Source organism: Ranitomeya variabilis, chromosome 5, assembly GCF_051348905.1.
Source record: "Ranitomeya variabilis isolate aRanVar5 chromosome 5, aRanVar5.hap1, whole genome shotgun sequence".
NCBI lineage: Eukaryota > Metazoa > Chordata > Amphibia > Anura > Dendrobatidae > Ranitomeya > Ranitomeya variabilis.
The window spans coordinates 371418586-371437551 of NC_135236.1; the positions used below are offsets into that span (position 1 = coordinate 371418586).

The window sequence follows — 18966 nt, forward strand, 5'->3', positions numbered from 1 at the left end:
GAAAGAACTGAATGTGTTTTCCTGCAGGCAATGTAAAGTTTTGATTTTAACTCCTCCTTTAATAGTAATTGCTGTTTTGTTTCCACCCTGTACTTAATAATCTCGGCCAGGAGCTATATTTTTTATTACAATTTTGCTCTTTTATCACAAGTAAATATGATAGTATATGATTTCCTGCTGTCAAACTTTACATCCAAATATAGAACTAATATTGTAATCCTATAGTTATTTTTGTAGGTATCACCATTTTGGATTTCAATGCAGATATTCTGTATAACTGGGAAAGAATTCAGCCAGCTGCTTCTAGACCTTACTTGCAGCATTAACAGCTTCTGTTCATTCCCCCACTCCCCCTCCTGCGCCGCCTTTGTGTAAGCTTCAGTACTGGGAACCGGCTATGCTTTGCCCAGACAGAGAATGGCACTGCTGCCGCAAGTGCTACTACAATGTACTGAGGTAAAGGATTATGTTCTCTTTGTTTGAAAAATCCGATAGGGCATATAAATACTGCCTTTAAAATGCCAGTCTGGGTCTTAAGTAGCCACCTTTCTTGTGGGAGATGCAAGCAGATACATGTGAGGGCACCCAGCAAGGTGTGATAATTGCTCAGAGTGACATTAGATGGAGAGATAGTGTAGAGAAGGGAGGAGAGAGGCTGTCTCGGTTACAGCCATACACAGGCGCAGAGAATAGGCTTGTAAACCCTACAGGCGGGGCTCTTTTCACTGACAGCAGCAGTACAGCCAGGGAGAAGCCTTCAGAAACAGAGGTTCTTCTGCATCTTGAGGGCCAACAGGGCTTCTTCACCTTCTCCTCAACCTATGCTCTCTAGAAGTCAGACAAGGAAACATTCAAGACAATTGTCAAGTCTTCTCTCTCTTTCCAGCCATGGAAGCCTGTTGTCTTTTTTTTTTTACTGTCCAGGCTTTAATCTGATCTGATGACATCTCTGCAACCTGTTTACTCTGAGCCTAGGAGGGATTATTTTCATTTGTGATTATTACGAGCAGGAAGAGCTATCCCTTGATGTCTTTGCAATGAAGCACTGAAAGAACATTTAAATGAGCAGCCAGGGAAAAGCGAACAGTTCTTACAAAGACAGTGGCACAAAAAGGGTGGAGCCCTGGTATTTCTATGAATGTACAGCATTGGCAACCTGAACTTTTTCTCCTGACGGCTTGTGCACTGATGCTGGAATGACTTCCACTCACTGAATTGCGGTGTCATTTACAATGTTTCAGAGGTGAAACTTTACTCCGAGGAGTGCGTAATTTATTTACACCCTGGTATTTCTCTGTCTGTTCCCACTGCTTTGTCTGGCACTGTGGAATCAAGTGACATGCACAGAACCAGCGATTTCCTTCTTGCTTTTTAACTGTATGTTTTCTTTTAAACATGCTCTTACCAATTTATACTATATCTTTTTTATTTTTTGGAGCATCAATAGTGAGTAATCATGAATTGCAAGATGATCTAAAGGTGAAATATGGAGATGGCACAACCTGGTGCCATGATCCATCTCCTTTTCTGGACAAAGTTAATTCTAAAAGGACAAAGGGTCAAACTGTTGACGAGAAGTCTATCCCAGGTGGGGGTTTAAGAAGCATTATTTGCAAATTTTTACAACCAAGCTTAAGCAAGCCTATTGAGTCTGCATTGATTGAACAGAATTCACATCAGCAAAATGGCAAACAAGGACAGAGAACACCTGCACCAAATATGCCATCTGAAACCTTTCCCGAGGAGCAAAGAAAACTGAGCATCACAGCCATGGAAACCAGGTATGAGGCTGAAACACCTGAGCAGCATCCTAAGGATCACATTGCCATGGTATATATCAGTGCAAGACATAAAAGGGAAGCATATGAACGGCAGTGGAAGAAAGGAAATGACAGCTCAAATAAAACAAACAGTGAAAAAAAACTATTAGTGGATTTGAATGAAACTTTGCAGAGTTCCAGTGTTGGAAAAGAGACAGAACCACATGCATTGTCCTTAAATGGATCGGTACCCTATGCTACCAATGACTTAAAAGTGTTCTCCGATAATATGGAAGCTAATCAAGCTTTAGTACCAAAAAACGCAACAAATAAAAAGCTTCACATTAAGAATCCATTTTACCCTTTAACAGAAGATTCGTATGGGGCATATGCAGTCATGTGCTTATCCATCATTATATTTGTTATTGGGATTATGGGTAATATGGCTGTAATGTGCATAGTTTGCCATAACTATTATATGAGAAGCATATCCAACTCACTTTTGGCAAATTTGGCCTTTTGGGATTTTTTGATAATTTTCTTCTGCCTCCCATTGGTAATATTTCATGAACTAACGAAAAAGTGGCTGCTGGAGGATTTCTCTTGCAAAATCATTCCTTATATTGAGGTAATATTTCTTAAATGTGTTTTAATAGATTTGTTATATATTATATTAGTTTAGAATGCACTGCGCATGTTTAACGCCAAATTAATTGTAGTGTTTTGCCATTGAGAGCTTTTATATTATGTACTGTTTGGAATAATGTTCTAAGAGACTTTATCTCCTTTATATGATATGGCTGCCTTGTAATGCACACATAATGTCCTGTTAGTGCAGTGTTTCTCAACTCCAGTCCTCAAGACCCACCAACAGGCCATGTTTTCAGGATTTCCATAGGAAATGGAGTTAATGCTGGAGCAGATAATGAAATTATCACCTGTGCAATACTAAGAGATCCTGAAAACTTGACCTGTTGGTGGGTCTTGAGAACACAGTTGAGAAACACTGTGTTAGTGGATCCAATAGCATCAAATAAATAGACACTGAGGCCACGATTCATTAAAGGGGTTGTCCACTAGTAGGTCAACTCCTTCTTGATCAAAATGTTTGGCACCCATAAAGTAAAAAAGCTTATACTCACCTCGCATCCCAGCACAGTGTCAGCATTTGTGGTCCCGGGGCTCTCATGCGGTTGTTGTGACACGTGACGCCGGCACCCAGTCAGCACTTGTGTCACTGTCCCCGCCTTCAGACAAATCGAACATGAAGAGGAAGTCCGGGCTGCAACTGATCTTTGACTTCCTCTTCATGCTCAATTTGACAGGAGACAGGGATAGAGATGCCAGCACTAATTGGGAGCAAGCGTCACGTGTGAAAATAACCGCACCAGAGTCCCAGGACCGCGAGTGCCGACACCGCCGGCACAGCGTCGCCGTGGGAGGTGAGTATAACCGTTATTATTTTATGGGGCCAAGCAAGGAGTATGACAAGAAGTTGTCCAAGTAGTAGACAACCTCTTTAAGTCTGGCATTCTACATTCCAGTCTCAAAGATGGGGCATTGTGGAGTAAGATGCACCTGAGTCATTAAGAGGTGCATGCTACTTAATGAATTTGTCTCATTTTATCACTGGTGTACAGTGTACAACTCAGTGCGCCTTTCAAAAAAAATCTTAATCCAGACAGGGACAGGTGTAATATTTCTGGAATAAGATATGCCACTACTGATCATGAACTGTATGGCATGCGATGCCACACCACCATCCTGCCCCAGCTCAGGACGGTCGAAACAAAGTCTGAAACCTTTGGCACAACCCTTATGCTGTGCAAAATTTTGTCTTTTTAAGGTTTTTACATTAGACTTCTTATGCTCAGTCTATTAAATATAGGCCACAGTCGGGTCCCCTATTGATTCAAATAAGGGGAAGATATGCAGTACCGGACGAGGCCACTACTCCTTACCGGAGCTGTGCAGTGCAGTTCGGCAACTCAACACATCGGCATTGGGAACAGCTGATTGGCGGAGATGTCGTGCTACCACCAATCAGATATTAATGACCTATCCCAAGGATTCAATATAAAAGTCACAGAAAACTCCTTTAAAATGTAAAAGGATAGTGGTTACATACTTCCTATTTGGTATTATAAAACCATTTCATACCCTATAGAGATGGGCGAACCCGACCGATAAAGTTGCGTCTGCACCGAACACCTACTGTTCAGGCATGTACACCAAACACAGGAGCAGTAGTCCCTTCAGCCAATGCCAGTGACCGGAGGTGAACTTTTTGCCTCTGATCACAGCTGCAGGCTTGCGCTGTCATTTGACAGCGTGAGAACTGCGGTTGTCTGATCGGCGGTAATGATTTTACCGCCAATCAGAAGCAATGTTTGCACAGCAAACACTGGATATTTTGGCCCCCCATTCAAGTGAATGAGGTCCAGGTTTGGATTCAGGTACTGTTCTGGTACCCAAACTTTTTTTTTTTTTTTAACTGTTTGGCCGAACCCGCTGACCCAAACATCCTGGGATCCGCCCATCTCTAGTAATCTACTTCTTTTACATACTCTTAAAAGCCACTTTCCAGAATTAGAAAGGTTATGTGCACAGGGGCATATACACAGAGGATTTCTATTCTGGATATTCAGGACAGAAAATCTGCTGTAGTATAGTAACAAGATATGGGTTTTATGAAATCTCTTCTACAGTCCACAGCGCAAGCTTATTTGTAACCCATGTTGATCTGTGTTTCCGATTTCACACTATTCAATGCAAAAGGATATAATTTGCATTCTATCAGCACGATTTTCAAAGGAAATCCGTACAATTTGGTGTGGATTTTGCCACTCCATAACTGATGTTTGTATGTGCCCCAAAAAGTTTGCCTGCTCCCCTAGAAATTGTGTTAGACCTTGTCCATGGGCTCTACAAAAGCTAAACTGCCTGTGAACTGATGTGGGACTCTTTCAGGAAAAAAAAGAAGCAAATCTATCATTTTCCCTATTGTGGTACAACTGGCATAGGAATCTGGATTTGGAAAATTGTTGCACTTGAACCTGAATGATTTCTGCATGTTTTTTTAGAATACAAGATACTATGTTTAATTAACATATATACCCTATTCTGGAGTTTCTCTTGACAAGAACCAACTGGTACAATATCTAGTAAAAGATGAGCAGGAGAGAGTGTGTGCCAAGTTTTTGTCTCCGCTTTGGAAATAAATATGGTCTCCTAAAGCTGTTTTGCCTGTCTCCAATTGCCATGCATATTTGTTCCTTATTTAAAAGTGATCAGCTTAACGTCAGTGCCAGTTTTGTGTCTTTCAGTCTGTATCCCTGCCAACCTCACAGCGAACTGGCTATAGTCCACTATTCCTCACATTGTGCATGACTGGGGGGATAAAATCAGCAGTCAATGCTGCCATCATTGTTTTTCTTAATTTAGAAATATATGTATGATATTTTTATTTCTAAAAGAGAAGTATGCACATGACAGTATTGCTGTTCTGACTTTATCCACTTCTCTGCTCTGAATTATGTGATGTTGGAATGCAAACTTTTACATCTTGCTTCAACTTGTTTTTCTCTCAATGAATGCTGTAGTCAGTAGTCACATATTGAAGAAAGTTTGCTTTTAAAAATTTCTATTAATTACTATTTAATACATAGATTTAGAAAGGAAAAAATCCCAACTGCATAGTGGCGTGTTATTTTTAAAAATGTGTAATTAAAATGTCATACTGTGCATTTTAGTTATAAAAAAAAATACCACATGCTAGAGTAACAGTCAATGCTCTCTCTAAGCAATTGTAGTCATTAATCAGGACAAGTAGAGAGACCTGGGCCTGGTTCCCTTTCTGCCAGGCAATATAGAACCACATCAAATAAATATAAATATAGTTATTACATAGCCATATAGGGCCACATAACATCAAGGTATATGGCAGCCTGATCAAGCACAGTGAAGGTCATCATCTACATCACTGGTGGTCTGATTGTTTGTTTCTGACCAAATACTTAATCAAGATTTCTGGCTCTCACAGACCTGTAACTTCTTCTTTAAGAGTCTCCTCTTTCCTCCACTCATTACCTGTAGTAATGGCACCTGTTTAAACTTGTTATCAGTATAAAAAGACACCTGTGCACACCCTCAAACAGTCTGACTCCAAACTCCACTATGGTGAAGACCAAAGAGCTGTCAAAGGACACCAGAAACAAAATTGTAGCCCTGCACCAGGCTGGGAAGACTGAATCTGCAATAGCCAGCCAGCTTGGAGTGAAGAAATCAACAGTGGGAGCAATAATTAGAAAATGGAAGACATTCAAGACCACTGATAATCTCCCTCGATCTGGGGCTCCACGCAAAAACCCACCCTGTGGGGTCAGAATGATCACAAGAACGGTGAGCAAAAATCCCAGAACCACGCGGGGGGACCTAGTGAATGAACTGCAGAGAGCTGGGACCAATGTAACAAGGCCTACCATAAGTAACACACTACGCCACCATGGACTCAGATCCTGCAGTGCCAGACGTGTCCCACTGCTTAAGCCAGTACATGTCCGGGCCCGTCTGAAGTTTGCTAGAGAGCATTTGGATGATCCAGAGGAGTTTTGGGAGAATGTCCTATGGTCTGATGAAACCAAACTGGAACGGTTTGGTAGAAACACAACTTGTCGTGTTTGGAGGAAAAAATACTGAGTTGCATCCATCAAACACCATACCTACTGTAAATCATGGTGGTGGAAACATCATGTTTTGGGGCTGTTTCTCTGCAAAGGGGCCAGGACGACTGATCCAGGTACATGAAAGAATGAATGGGGCCATGTATCGTGAGATTTTGAGTGCAAACCTCCTTCCATCAGCAAGGGCATTGAAGATGAAACGTGGCTGGGTCTTTCAACATGACAATGATCCAAAGCACACCGCCAGGGCAACGAAGGAGTGGCTTCGTAAGAAGCATTTCAAGGTCCTGGAGTGGCCTAGCCAGTCTCCAGATCTCAACCCTATAGAAAACCTTTGGAGGGAGTTGAAAGTCCGTGTTGCCAAGCGAAAAGCCAAAAACATCACTGCTCTAGAGGAGATCTGCATGGAGGAATGGGCCAACATACCAACAACAGTGTGTGGCAACCTTGTGAAGACTTACAGAAAACGTTTGACCTCTGTCATTGCCAACAAAGGATATATTACAAAGTATTGAGATGAAATTTTGTTTCTGACCAAATACTTATTTTCCACCATAATATGCAAATAAAATGATAAAAAAACAGACAATGTGATTTTCTGGATTTTTTTGTCTCAGTTTGTCTCCCATAGTTGAGGTCTACCTATGATGTAAATTACAGACGCCTCTCATCTTTTTAAGTGGTGGAACTTGCACTATTGCTGACTGACTAAATACTTTTTTGCCCCACTGTATGTATGTTAGTGACGCACACATATATATAGAGAGTAAACAAAAAGGTAAACAGTACAAAAAGATGTAAAAAAGAGGACTTTCCTTGAGAAAGGATTTGTTTTATCCGAAATGCTGCCACGCCACAGGGCATTAAAGTCCTCTTTTTTACATCTTTTTGTGCTGTTTCCCTTTTTGTTTACTGTCTGAAAGGCCATTGGTATACTGGTCAGGAGGGAAGCGTGCATGTTTATGGTATTTTTTCTGGTACTGTTCCACTTTTTCTACATATATATACCTGTATGTATGTATGTATGTATGTATATATATATATATATATATATATATATATATATATATATATACACTCACTGGCCACTTTATTAGGTACACCTGTCCAACTTCTTGTTAACACTTAATTTCTAATCAGCCAATCACATGGCGGCAACTCAGTGCATTTAGGCATGTAGACATGGTCAAGACAATCTCCTGCAGTTCAAACCGAGCATCAGTATGGGGAAGAAAGGTGATTTGAGTGCCTTTGAACGTGGCATGGTTGTTGGTGCCAGAAGGGCTGGTCTGAGTATTTCAGAAACTGCTGATCTACTGGGATTTTCACGCACAACCATCTCTAGGGTTTACAAAGAATGGTCCGAAAAAGAAAAAAAATCCAGTGAGCGGCAGTTCTGTGGGCGGAAATGCCTTGTTGATGCCAGAGGTCAGAGGAGAATGGGCAGACTGGTTCGAGCTGATAGAAAGGCAACAGTGACTCAAATCGCCACCCGTTACAACCAAGGTAGGCCTAAGAGCATCTCTGAACGCACAGTGCGTCGAACTTTGAGGCAGATGGGCTACAGCAGCAGAAGACCACACCGGGTACCACTCCTTTCAGCTAAGAACAGGAAACTGAGGCTACAATTTGTACAAGCTCATCGAAATTGGACAGTAGAAGATTGGAAAAACGTTGCTTGGTCTGATGAGTCTTGATTTCTGCTGCGACATTCGGATGGTAGGGTCAGAATTTGGCGTAAACAACATGAAAGCATGGATCCATCCTGCCTTGTATGGAGCATCTTTGGGATGTGCAGCCGACAAATCTGCGGCAACTGTGTGATGCCATCATGTCAATATGGACCAAAATCTCTGAGGAATGCTTCCAGCACCTTGTTGAATCTATGCCACGAAGAATTGAGGCAGTTCTGAAGGCAAAAGGGGGTCCAACCCGTTACTAGCATGGTGTACCTAATAAAGTGGCCGGTGAGTGTATATATATATATACTGTATATATATTTCTTACAGAGGTAGATAGCAGAAAACCCTGTAATTCACATGTCAGTTTTTGCTAAACTATTACCGAACCCAATAGGATATGAGACATGGTTTACATACAGTAAACCACTGCATATCTGTTTTATTTTTATATATCCCTCCCTAATAATGTTAGTAGTGTGTGTGTGTGTAATATTTTGGAGCTCTATGTGTTAAATTAAAGGGTTAATTCACAGAAAAAAATGGTGTGTGCTCCCACGCAATTTTCTCTGCCAGAAAGGGAAAGCCAGTGATTGAGGGCAGATATTAATAGCCTAGAGAGGGACTATGGTTATTGACCCCCCTGGCTAAAAACATCTGCCCCCAGCCACCCCAGAAAAGGCTCCTCTGTAAGATGCGCCTATTCCGGCACTTAGCCTCTCTCTTCCCACTGCCCTGTGGCATTGGCATATGAGGTAATAAGGGGTTAATGTCACCTTGCTAATGTAAGGTGACATTAAGCTTGGTAAATAATGGAGAGGTGTCAATAAGACACCTATCCATTATTAATCCAATAGTCTGAAAGGGTTAAAAATACACACACACATTAACAATAAAGTCTTTTAATTAAATAATTACACTGGTTTAATATATTTATTGTACGCTCAATCCAAGCGAAGCCCTCTTTCTTCTGTAAAAAAATCCAAAATAAAAAAGCAACAATATCCCATACCTGTCCGCTGTACAGTCAAGTCCCACGCTGTAAATGCATCTCAAGGGGTTAATTCATTTATAACCTGGAGCGGTGCTAATGCGACCGGCCGAGCTGTAAACCATGGAGGAATGAATGAAAAGCTGCCTGCGCAGCCTCCCCTGAGCGCATGCTCAGTGACTACCGCTGAAGTCACTTGGGCTGCGCTAACTCCCTGCCTGAGCTTTTACACACTTACACTACTAACATTATTAAGGAGGGATATATAAAAATATAACGGATATGCAATGGTTTACTGTATGTAAACCATGTCTCATATCCTGTCGGGTTCTGCAATGATTTTACAGAACCCGACAATTGAATTATTGGCTATTCTGCTATCTAGCTCTGTATGAAACATATATGTATATATATATATATATATATATATATATATATATATATATATAATATATGCGTGTGTGTCAATGACATTACATATAATATATATATATATATACACTAGATGGTGGCCCAATTGTAACGCATCAGGTATTCTAGAATATGTATGTATGTACGTCGCGCTGTGAGTGGGGGTTAAATTTCGCTCCCGGCTGGCCGATCAGCGAAGCGTGGTTCAAATCCAATGCCAATTCTCGGCCGGACTGCGTCTGTCGCTGATTGGTCGTGGCCGACCGGACGCGACCAATCAGCGAAGCGTGATTTAAATCCCGCGCCATTGTCGCTGATTGGTCGTGGCTGGCCAGGCGCGACCAATCAGCAACATGGGATTTCCGTGACAGACAAACAGACGGAAGTGGACGTTAGACGATTATACACTGTGTTCCAAATTATTATGCACAAAGAGTTTAGGAGTGATAAGGTTAGAATTTTTTTGTTTGTCATTTAAACTCATTGATGGTGATGTGTGTCAGGGCTCTTTATATCACTGAAAGCAATTGCAGATACCTGTGCAAATTAGTTTGGCAGGTGTGTCCAAATAAAGGCAAGACTACTTAAGAAGGCTGTTCCACATTATTAAGCAGCCTACATTTTTTGCCAAAATGGGAAAGAAAAAGGATGTGTCGGCTGCTGAGAAGCAACAAATTGTGGAGTATTTAGGTCAAGGCATGACTACAATCAACATTGCCAAGACACTTCATCGTGATCATCGCACAATCAAGAAGTATGTAGCTGATTCCCAGCACACACGTGTGCGTGCTGATAAGGAAAAATTGAGGACTCTTTCCAACAGGCAATTGCATCAGGTTAAAAGAGCAGCTGCAAAAATGCCTTGCTATAGCAGCAGACAAGTTTTTGAAGCTGCTGGTGCCTCCAACGTCCCCAGAACAACAAGATGCAGGGTCCTTCAGAGCTTTGCAGCTGTGAGTAAGCCATCCTGTCGACCACCTCTATCCACTGCACACAAGCAGAAACGGCTCCAGTGGGCCAAACGATACATGAAGACTGACTTCCAAACTGTTTTGTTCACCGATGAGTGCCGTGCAACGCTCGATGGTCCAGATGGATGGAGTGGAGGATGGCTGGTTGATGGACACCCCATGAAAACACAGCTAAGGCGCCAACAAGGAGGAGGTGGAGTAATGTTTTGGGCTGGAATCATGGGGAGAGAGATTGTCGGCCCCTTTATGATCCCTGAAGGGGAAAAGATGAACTCCATAATCTATGTGGAGTTTCTAAAACAACACTTCCTGCCATGGTTCAAGAGGAAGAACCGTGCTTTCCGCAGCAAGATCATTTTCATGCATGATAATGCACCGTCTCATGCTGCAAAAGACACATCTGCATCTCTGGCTGCTATGGGCATAAAAGAGGACAAACTTATGGTGTGGCCACCATCTTCCCCTGACCTCAACCCCATTGAGAACCTCTGGAGCATCATCAAAAGGAGTGTCTGATGGCGGGAGGCAGTTCACATCTAAGCAACAGCTCTGGAAGGGTATTCTGTCCACATGCTAAACAATTGAAGCAGAAACCATCCAAAAACGGACAAATTCAATGGACGAGAGAGTTCAGAAGCTTCTTTGGAACAAGGGGTCCTATGTGGTGCAAATGTAACATCACCTAGAATAAAGTTTTCACTTGAAAACTGTTTGATTTCAGTTTGTAATAAGCTGATAATGCTTATAACTTCACAATTTACCATTTTTTTGTTCAAAATAAAAAAAAGGTTGAAAACTCTGCTGTGCATAATAATTTGGAACATGCATTTTGAGTGTTTATTTTTTTTTAAAAGATACTGTTTTCATAAGCAGTTTGTTCCAAAACATTGCAATTCTACTAGAATGGTAGATGACTGGAAAACAACAATGACTGCAATTCAGATAGGTAATTTAGAGAAAATATGAGAAAATATTATTTGCATAATAATTTGGAACACAGTGTATAGATAGATGATCATATCAGTGGCCACCATATAACACATAGGGCAGCACAGTGGCTTAGTGGAAATGGGGTCCTGGCTTCAAATCCCACCAAGTACAACATCTTTAAGGAGTTTATATGTTCTCCCCGTGTTTGCAGGGATTCCCTCCAGACACGGGACATCTAGATTGTGAGCCCCAATGAGGACATTGATGATGATGTCTGTAAAGCGCTGTGGAATTAATGGCGCTATGTAAGTGAGTAAAATAAACAGTCGCAGAAAACACACTGCAGATTGTAGGGAATTCCATTGATGGAGGAGCAGCTAGAGAAACCCGCACAGCAAACGACAGCACAGTCCGCATGTAAAGCGATCAGACTATATTGCAGCCTCAGTGTAATCACAGTGTGACCCCAGGGCACCATCACCCTACTAACCTCTGACCACAGCGGCAGGTGAGGGGTGTGCAGAACTCCCACCATACACACAGGGGTATATAGCACTGGACCTCAGAGTATAATACTGCACATTTGATTCACCAAATTTCCCAGGGTGATTTGAGAGAATCTGCCCATCCTTATACCACAGCGGTATGGCCTTCACCCATCTGAAACACATGGCATATCCTAAAAGTAATCCTCTTTTACTAACATTGCACATCTGGTCACAAATGCATCAGACAGGCACCGATGTGCCAAAGGGGGGATGAGAAAAACAGCCACATTTATGCCAACTGCTGCTGTAGTCACAAATCAGTTCTCCTAGAGCCTATCATGTAGGACCATCAGGAGATGAGATCCTCCTGAGATGGCACACTGTACCCTGCACACCGTACCCTGCCCACCGCACTTTGCCCACCGTACCCTGCACACCATACCCTACACACAGCACCTTGCCCACTGTACCTTTCCCACCGTACCCTGCACACCGAACTTTGCCCATCGTACCCTGCACACCATACCCTGCCCTCGCCCATCAGCCACTTGAATCTTCTGGACTCTGAGCCTCGCTGTGTTTCCAGCCTCAGCTCAGACACTGGGTCGCAGCAGAGACCTGCAGTACAGATACAGAGCCTCAGTGTTCTGCAGGGAGAAGGGAAGACACCCGCTCACCATGACGAACACCCGGTCCGTGTCCGGATACGTGAGCGGGTCCTGGGGTCTCACCCACACGTTACACGGCAGCTTCACCTGCAGGCTGCTCAGCGGGTGCACGATGAGGGTACACTGCTTCAGGTTCTTATTCCGGGACTCTGCTGTCCAGTTACCTCAGTGCCGTGTGCCAGCCGCCAAAGACCACCATAAACGGCCGCGACATAGAGGGAGACCATTATTGCCCTATAGCAGCCATGCGGACACTTCTCTGTTTTCTCTGCGCACTGTACTCGCTGCCTCTGGGAAATGTAGTTAAAATGCAGAATATTACATGGCCTATGAGGGTAAGCAAACTACAACTCCCAGAATTCCGAGGCACATGTTACACGGCCGGACTAAGCCTGTCGCTGATTGAATCAGCGACGTGGTATTTCCGTTACAGACAGACCAACAGATGGAAGTGACCCTTAGACGATTATATATATATATATATATATATATATATATATATATATATATATATATGTACACACAGTGCCTTACAAAAGTAATCGGTTCCCTGGAACTTTTTAACCTTGTCCCACATATCATGCTTCAAACATAAAGATACCAAATGTAAATTTTTGGTGAAGAATCAACAACAAGTGGAACACAATTGTGAAGTTGAATTAAAGTGGTTATTTTAAACTTTTGTGGAAATTCCAAAACTGAAAAGTGGGGCGTGCAATATTATTCGGCCCCTTTAACTTAATACTTTGTTTCGCCACCTTTTGCTGCAATTACAGCTGAAAGTCGCTTGGGGTATGTCTGTATCAGTTTTGTACATCGAGAGACTGAAATTCTTTCCCATTCTTCCTTGGCAAACAGCTCGAGCTCAGTGACGTTTGATGGAGATCGTTTGTGAACAGCCGTTTTCAGCTCTTTCCACAGATTCTCGATTGGATTGATGTCTGGACTTTGACTTGGCCATTCTAACACCTGGATACGTTTATTTGTGAACCATTCCACTGTAGATTTTGCTTTTGTTTGGGATCATTGTCTTGTTGGATGACAAATCTCCGTCCCAGTCTCAGGTCTTTTGCAGACTCAAACAGGTTTTCTTCAAGAATGGTCCTGTATTTGGCTTCATCCATCTTTCCATCAATTTTAACCATCTTCCCTGTCCCTGCCGAAGAAAAGCAGGCCTAAACCATGATGCTGCCACCACCATGTTTGACAGTGGGGATGGTGTGTTCAGGGTGATGAGCTCTGTTGCCTTTATGCCAAACATAGATTTTGGTTTCATCTGACCAGAGCACCATCTTCCACATGTTTGGTGTGTCTCCCAGGTGGCTTGTTGCAAACTTTAAACAACACTTTTTTTGGATATCTTTGAGAAATGGCTTTCTTCTTGCCACTCTTCCATAAAGGCCAGATTTGTCCAGTGTACGACTGATTGTTATCCTATGGACAGACTATCCCACCTCAGCTGTAGATCTCTGCAGTTCATCCAGAGTGATCATGGGCCTCTTGGCTGCATCTCTGATCAGTCTTCTCCTTGTTTGAGATGAAAGGTTGGAGAGGTCTTGGTAGATTTGCAGTGGTATGATACGCCTTCCATTTCAATATGATCGCTTGCACAGTGCTCCTTGGGATGTTTAAAGTTTGGAAATCATTTTGTATCCAAATCTGGCTTTAAACTTCTCCACAACAGTATCACGGACCTGCCTGTTGTGTTTTTTGGTCTTCATGGTGCTCTCTGTGCTTCAAACAGAACCCTGAGACTATCACAGAGCAGGTGCATTTATACGGAGACTTGATTACACACAGGTGGATTATATTTATCATCATTAGGCATTTAGGACAACATTGGATCATTCAGAGATCCACAATGAACTTCTGTAGTGAGTTTGCTGCAATGAAAGTAAAGGGGCCGAATAATATTGCACGCCCTCTTTTCAGTTTTTGATTTTCCTCAAAAATTTAAAATAACCAATAAATTTAGTTCAACTTCACAATTGTGTTCCACTTGTTGATTCTTCACCAAAAATTTACATTTGGTATCTTTATGTTTGAAGCATGATATGTGGGAAAAGGTTGAAAAGTTCCAGGGAGCCGAATACTTTCGCCAGGCACTGTATATCTACCTATACTATGTGTAGACATTTATTTTATCTATTCTATTTTAACCTGTCAGTGTGATTTTACTTTACACCGCACTGAGTTACCGGCTTTCTATAGAACACCGGTGCTTATTTGTCGCAAGACACACTGATGGTCCGTGTGGTGTGCGAGTTTTTCTCGCACCCATAGACTTGCATTGGCAATTCTCGGCCGAGATACGCTGACAATTGCAGCATGCTGTGATTTCACTCGCACACTGAATATGCCCGAGAAAAAAAACGGATGATGGGCGCTGCCCCATAGATTAACATTGGTCCAAGTGCTATGCAATTTTTGATCGCATAGCACTAATCCATATTACGCTCTAGTGTGACTCCAGCCTTACTCGGTACGTCTTGTTCGGCTGGTACTTACCGACCTTAGATGTATTGAGTATTTTCAGGCAATTTTGCACTCACAGAGGCTGTGCATGCACTATTGCCGCCGGGTGTCAGGTGATTCTGACAGCTGACACCTGGTAATCAGGGCAAGCCTGGTGCCCGCACCGCTCACAGCACTTTAACCCCCTAAATACTACAATTACAGCATTTAGCAGGTGTGCAGAGGGAGGGAGCCCCCTCTGCACTCCGATTGTTGCCCCTGCGACATTATCACCAGGGCCCGATCGTTGCAATGATGACCCAATGTCATCATGATGACTTCAAGGTCACCAGGCTACAGCCAGCCCCTCAGACCATGCACAGAGCACGGGCCCAGGGGCTTGTGTCAGTGCCGCACTGACAGTTATAAGCCATTGCAATGCCATTTTTTCCTATTTAGCCCCTAGAAACCTTAAAAATATGGGGCTAAAGCAACATTTTAGTGGTTAAAATGTAATTATTCTTTCTTCACCGCCAATAGTATAAAAATATGTGAGACACATGTGGTGTCAATATGATTACTGTACTCCTAGATTAATTCATTAAGGAGTATAGTTTGTAACATGAGGTCATATATGGGGGTTCTTCTGTTCTGGCACCACAGAGGCTCTGCCAATGTGACATGGCACTGTCAAACCGTTCCAGCAAAATCTGAACTACAATAGGGCTCTCCTTCCCTTCTGAGCTTTGCACTGTGCCTCAAAAGTAGTTTTCGATCACATATGCATTTGTGGTATCGCTGTACTCAGGAGAAATTGCACAACAACTTTTGTGGTCCATTTTCTTCTGCTATCTTTGTGAAAATTAAAAAATTTGGGGCTAAAACAGTTTTGTGGGTAAAAAAATTTTTTTTACATTTTTACAGAGCAACGTTGTAAAATTCTGTGAAGCACCTGAGGTTTCAAGGTGCTCACCACACATCTAGATAAATTCCTTGAAGAATCTAGTTTCCAGAATGGAGTTACCATATATACTCGGGTATAAGCCGACCCGAGTATAAGCTGAGACCCCTAACTTTGCCACAAAAAACTGGGAAAACTTAATGACTCGAGTATAAGCCAATGCAGCAGCTATCAGTAAATTTCAAAAATAAAAATATATACCAATAAAAGTAAAATTAATTGAGATATCAGTAGGTTAAGTGTTTTTGAATATCCATATTGAATCAGGAGCCCCATATAATGCTCCATACAGTTCATGATGGGCCCCATAAAATGCTCCATACAAAATACGCCCCATTTAATGCTCCATAAAATTTATGATGGGCTCCATAAGATGCTCCATATTAAAATACTGTATGCCCCATATAATGCACAAAGGTTAATAATGGCCCCATAAGATGCTCCATAGACACATTTACCCCATACCGTGCTGCATAAAGGTTAATAAGGGCCCCATAAGATGCTCCATAGAGACATTTGCCCCATATAATGCTACACAAATGTTGATTATGGCCCCATAAGATGCTCCATAGAGATATTTGCCCCATATAATGCTACACAAATGTTGATAATGGCCCCATAAGATGCTCCATAGAGATATTTGCCCCATATAATGCAGCACAAATGCTGATTATGACACCACAAGATGCTCCATAGAGATATTTGCCCCATATAATGCTGCACAAATGCTGATTAAGGCACAATAAGATTGTCCATAGAGATTTTTGCCCCATGTAATGCTGCAGAAATGCTGATTATGGCCCCATAAGATGCTCCATAGAGATATTTGCCCCATATAATGCTGCACCAATGCTGATTATGGCCTCATAAGATGCTCCATAGAGATATTTGCCCCATATAAGGCTGCACAAATGCTGATTATGGCCCCATAAGATGCTCCATGGATATATTTGCCCCATATAATGCTGCACAAATACTGATTATGGCCCCATAAGATGCTCCATAGAGATATTTGCCCCATATGCTGTTGCTGTGATAAAAAAAAATGACATACTCATCTCTCATCGATCAGGCCCCCGACACTTGCAATATTCACCTTTCCTCATTCCACTGCTGGGCTCCGTCTTCAGCGTCCTCTGCACTGACGTTCAGGCAGAGGGCGTGCACTAACCACGTCATCGCGCCCTCTGACCTGAGTGTCACAGCAGAGGACGAAGAAGACGGAACCTGGCGGTGGAACGAGGACTGGTGAATATCGTGCAATGCTGCTCACCCTCCCCAGCATACTCACCTGCTCCCGGCGCGGTCCCTGGCAGCTTCCCTGATGGTCTTCGGGTGCTGACAGCTTCTTCCAGCGTTGAGCGGTCACCGGTACCACCCCTATGGGAGTGGAGTCGCAGGAGCAGGTGAGTATGTCCCAGCCGCCGCTCCCCCTCCCCCGCCGACCCCCTGGGACAATGACTCAAGTATAAGCCGAGAGGGGCACTTTCAGCCTAAAAAAATGGGCTGAAAATCTCAGCTTATACTCGAGTATATACGGTACTTGTAGGTGTTTTGCACTGTTTAGGCAAATCAGGGGCTCTCCAAACGCGACATGACACCCATACACAATTCCATCAAAGGCTGTATTTCAAAATGTCACTCCTTCCTTTCTGAGCCCTGCCATGCACCCAGTTTTCCCCCAGGAAATTGCACAACAAATCGTATGGTGCAATTTCTCCTGTTACCCATATGAAAATGCAAAATTTGGGGTTAAACAATATTTTTATGGGAAAAATATGCTTTTTTTATTTTTCACGGCTCAGTTATAAACTTCTGAGAAGCACCTGGGGGTTTAAGGTGCTCTCCATGCATCTGCATAAATTCCCTTAGGGGCCTCATTTCCAAAATTGTGTCCAAATGCAACATGGCATCCACTAATTATTCCATCAAATTTTACATTCAAAAACTCAAGTGGCGCTCCTTCCTTTCCAAACTTTGCCATTCGCTCAAAAAGTGGTTTTCCCCCACATGTGGGATATTGGTATGTTCAGGAGAAATTGCACAACAAATTTTGGGGTCAATTTTTTTCTGTTGCCCTTGTAAAAATAAAAAAAATTTGGTCTAAAGTGTATTTAAAAAAAAAAGTGTTCATTTTTTCTTTGCACAGTCCAAAAATTCCTGTGAAGCACCTGAAACACCTGAAGCACCTTGAGGAGTGCAGTTTTTAGAATGGTGTCACTTTGGGGTATTTTCTGTCTTTTAGACCCCTCAAAGTCACTTCAAATGTAATGTGGTCCCTAAAAAATGTTTTTGTACATTTTGTTGAGAAAATGAGACATCGCCAATCAACTTTTAACCCTTATAACTTCCTCACAAAAAAATTGTTTCAAAAATTGTGCTGATGTAAAATAGACATGTGGAAAATGTTATTTATTAACAATTTTATTATTAATAACTATTTTCACCACTTTCATGAAATACAAAATGTCACGAAAAGACAGTCACCGGATCAGTGGGATCGACATGTCGCTACCTTCTCCTGCCTGTCTAGTGCCATTACCCTGCATACACCAGTATGCAACATCACTTGCTGTAACACTTGATCAAGCGATCCATGTACACTGAAGATAAATAGTTCTGATGAAGGCCTAGGTATTGGCCGAAACGTCAACAATTTTTTTGTCAACAGTGGAGCAATAATAAAACTATGAATCTTGATTTCTGCATGATATTTGAGAGTGCCGAATTTTTTTCTTCAATATTGGGAGTGGTACCCTATTCGCGTACCTCACTTTTACGGAGTGCCGTGCAATTACCTTTTTCAAGGCCAAAGAGCTGTCTAAGGACACCAGGGGCAAAATTGTAGACTTGTACAAGGCTTGGATGGGCTACAGGACAGTAGGCAAGCAACTTATTGAAAAGGCAGCAACTGTTGGCGCAATTATTAGAAAATAGAAGAAACACTGATGATTGTCAATCTTCCTTGGTC

At 42.3% G+C, this 18966-nt stretch overlaps 1 protein-coding gene across 1 annotated transcript in view; it reads left to right on the forward strand.

The window, feature by feature from the left end:
• The first annotated feature begins 423 nt into the window (after positions 1-423).
• Positions 424-18966, forward strand: part of GPR37 (G protein-coupled receptor 37) — a 66516-nt gene continuing 47973 nt past the window's right edge. Inside the window, exon 1 of the mRNA XM_077264930.1 lies at positions 424-2388. Coding sequence (XP_077121045.1) covers positions 1396-2388 — 993 coding nt within the window. The 5' untranslated portion in view covers positions 424-1395. The remainder of the gene's footprint in view (positions 2389-18966) is intronic.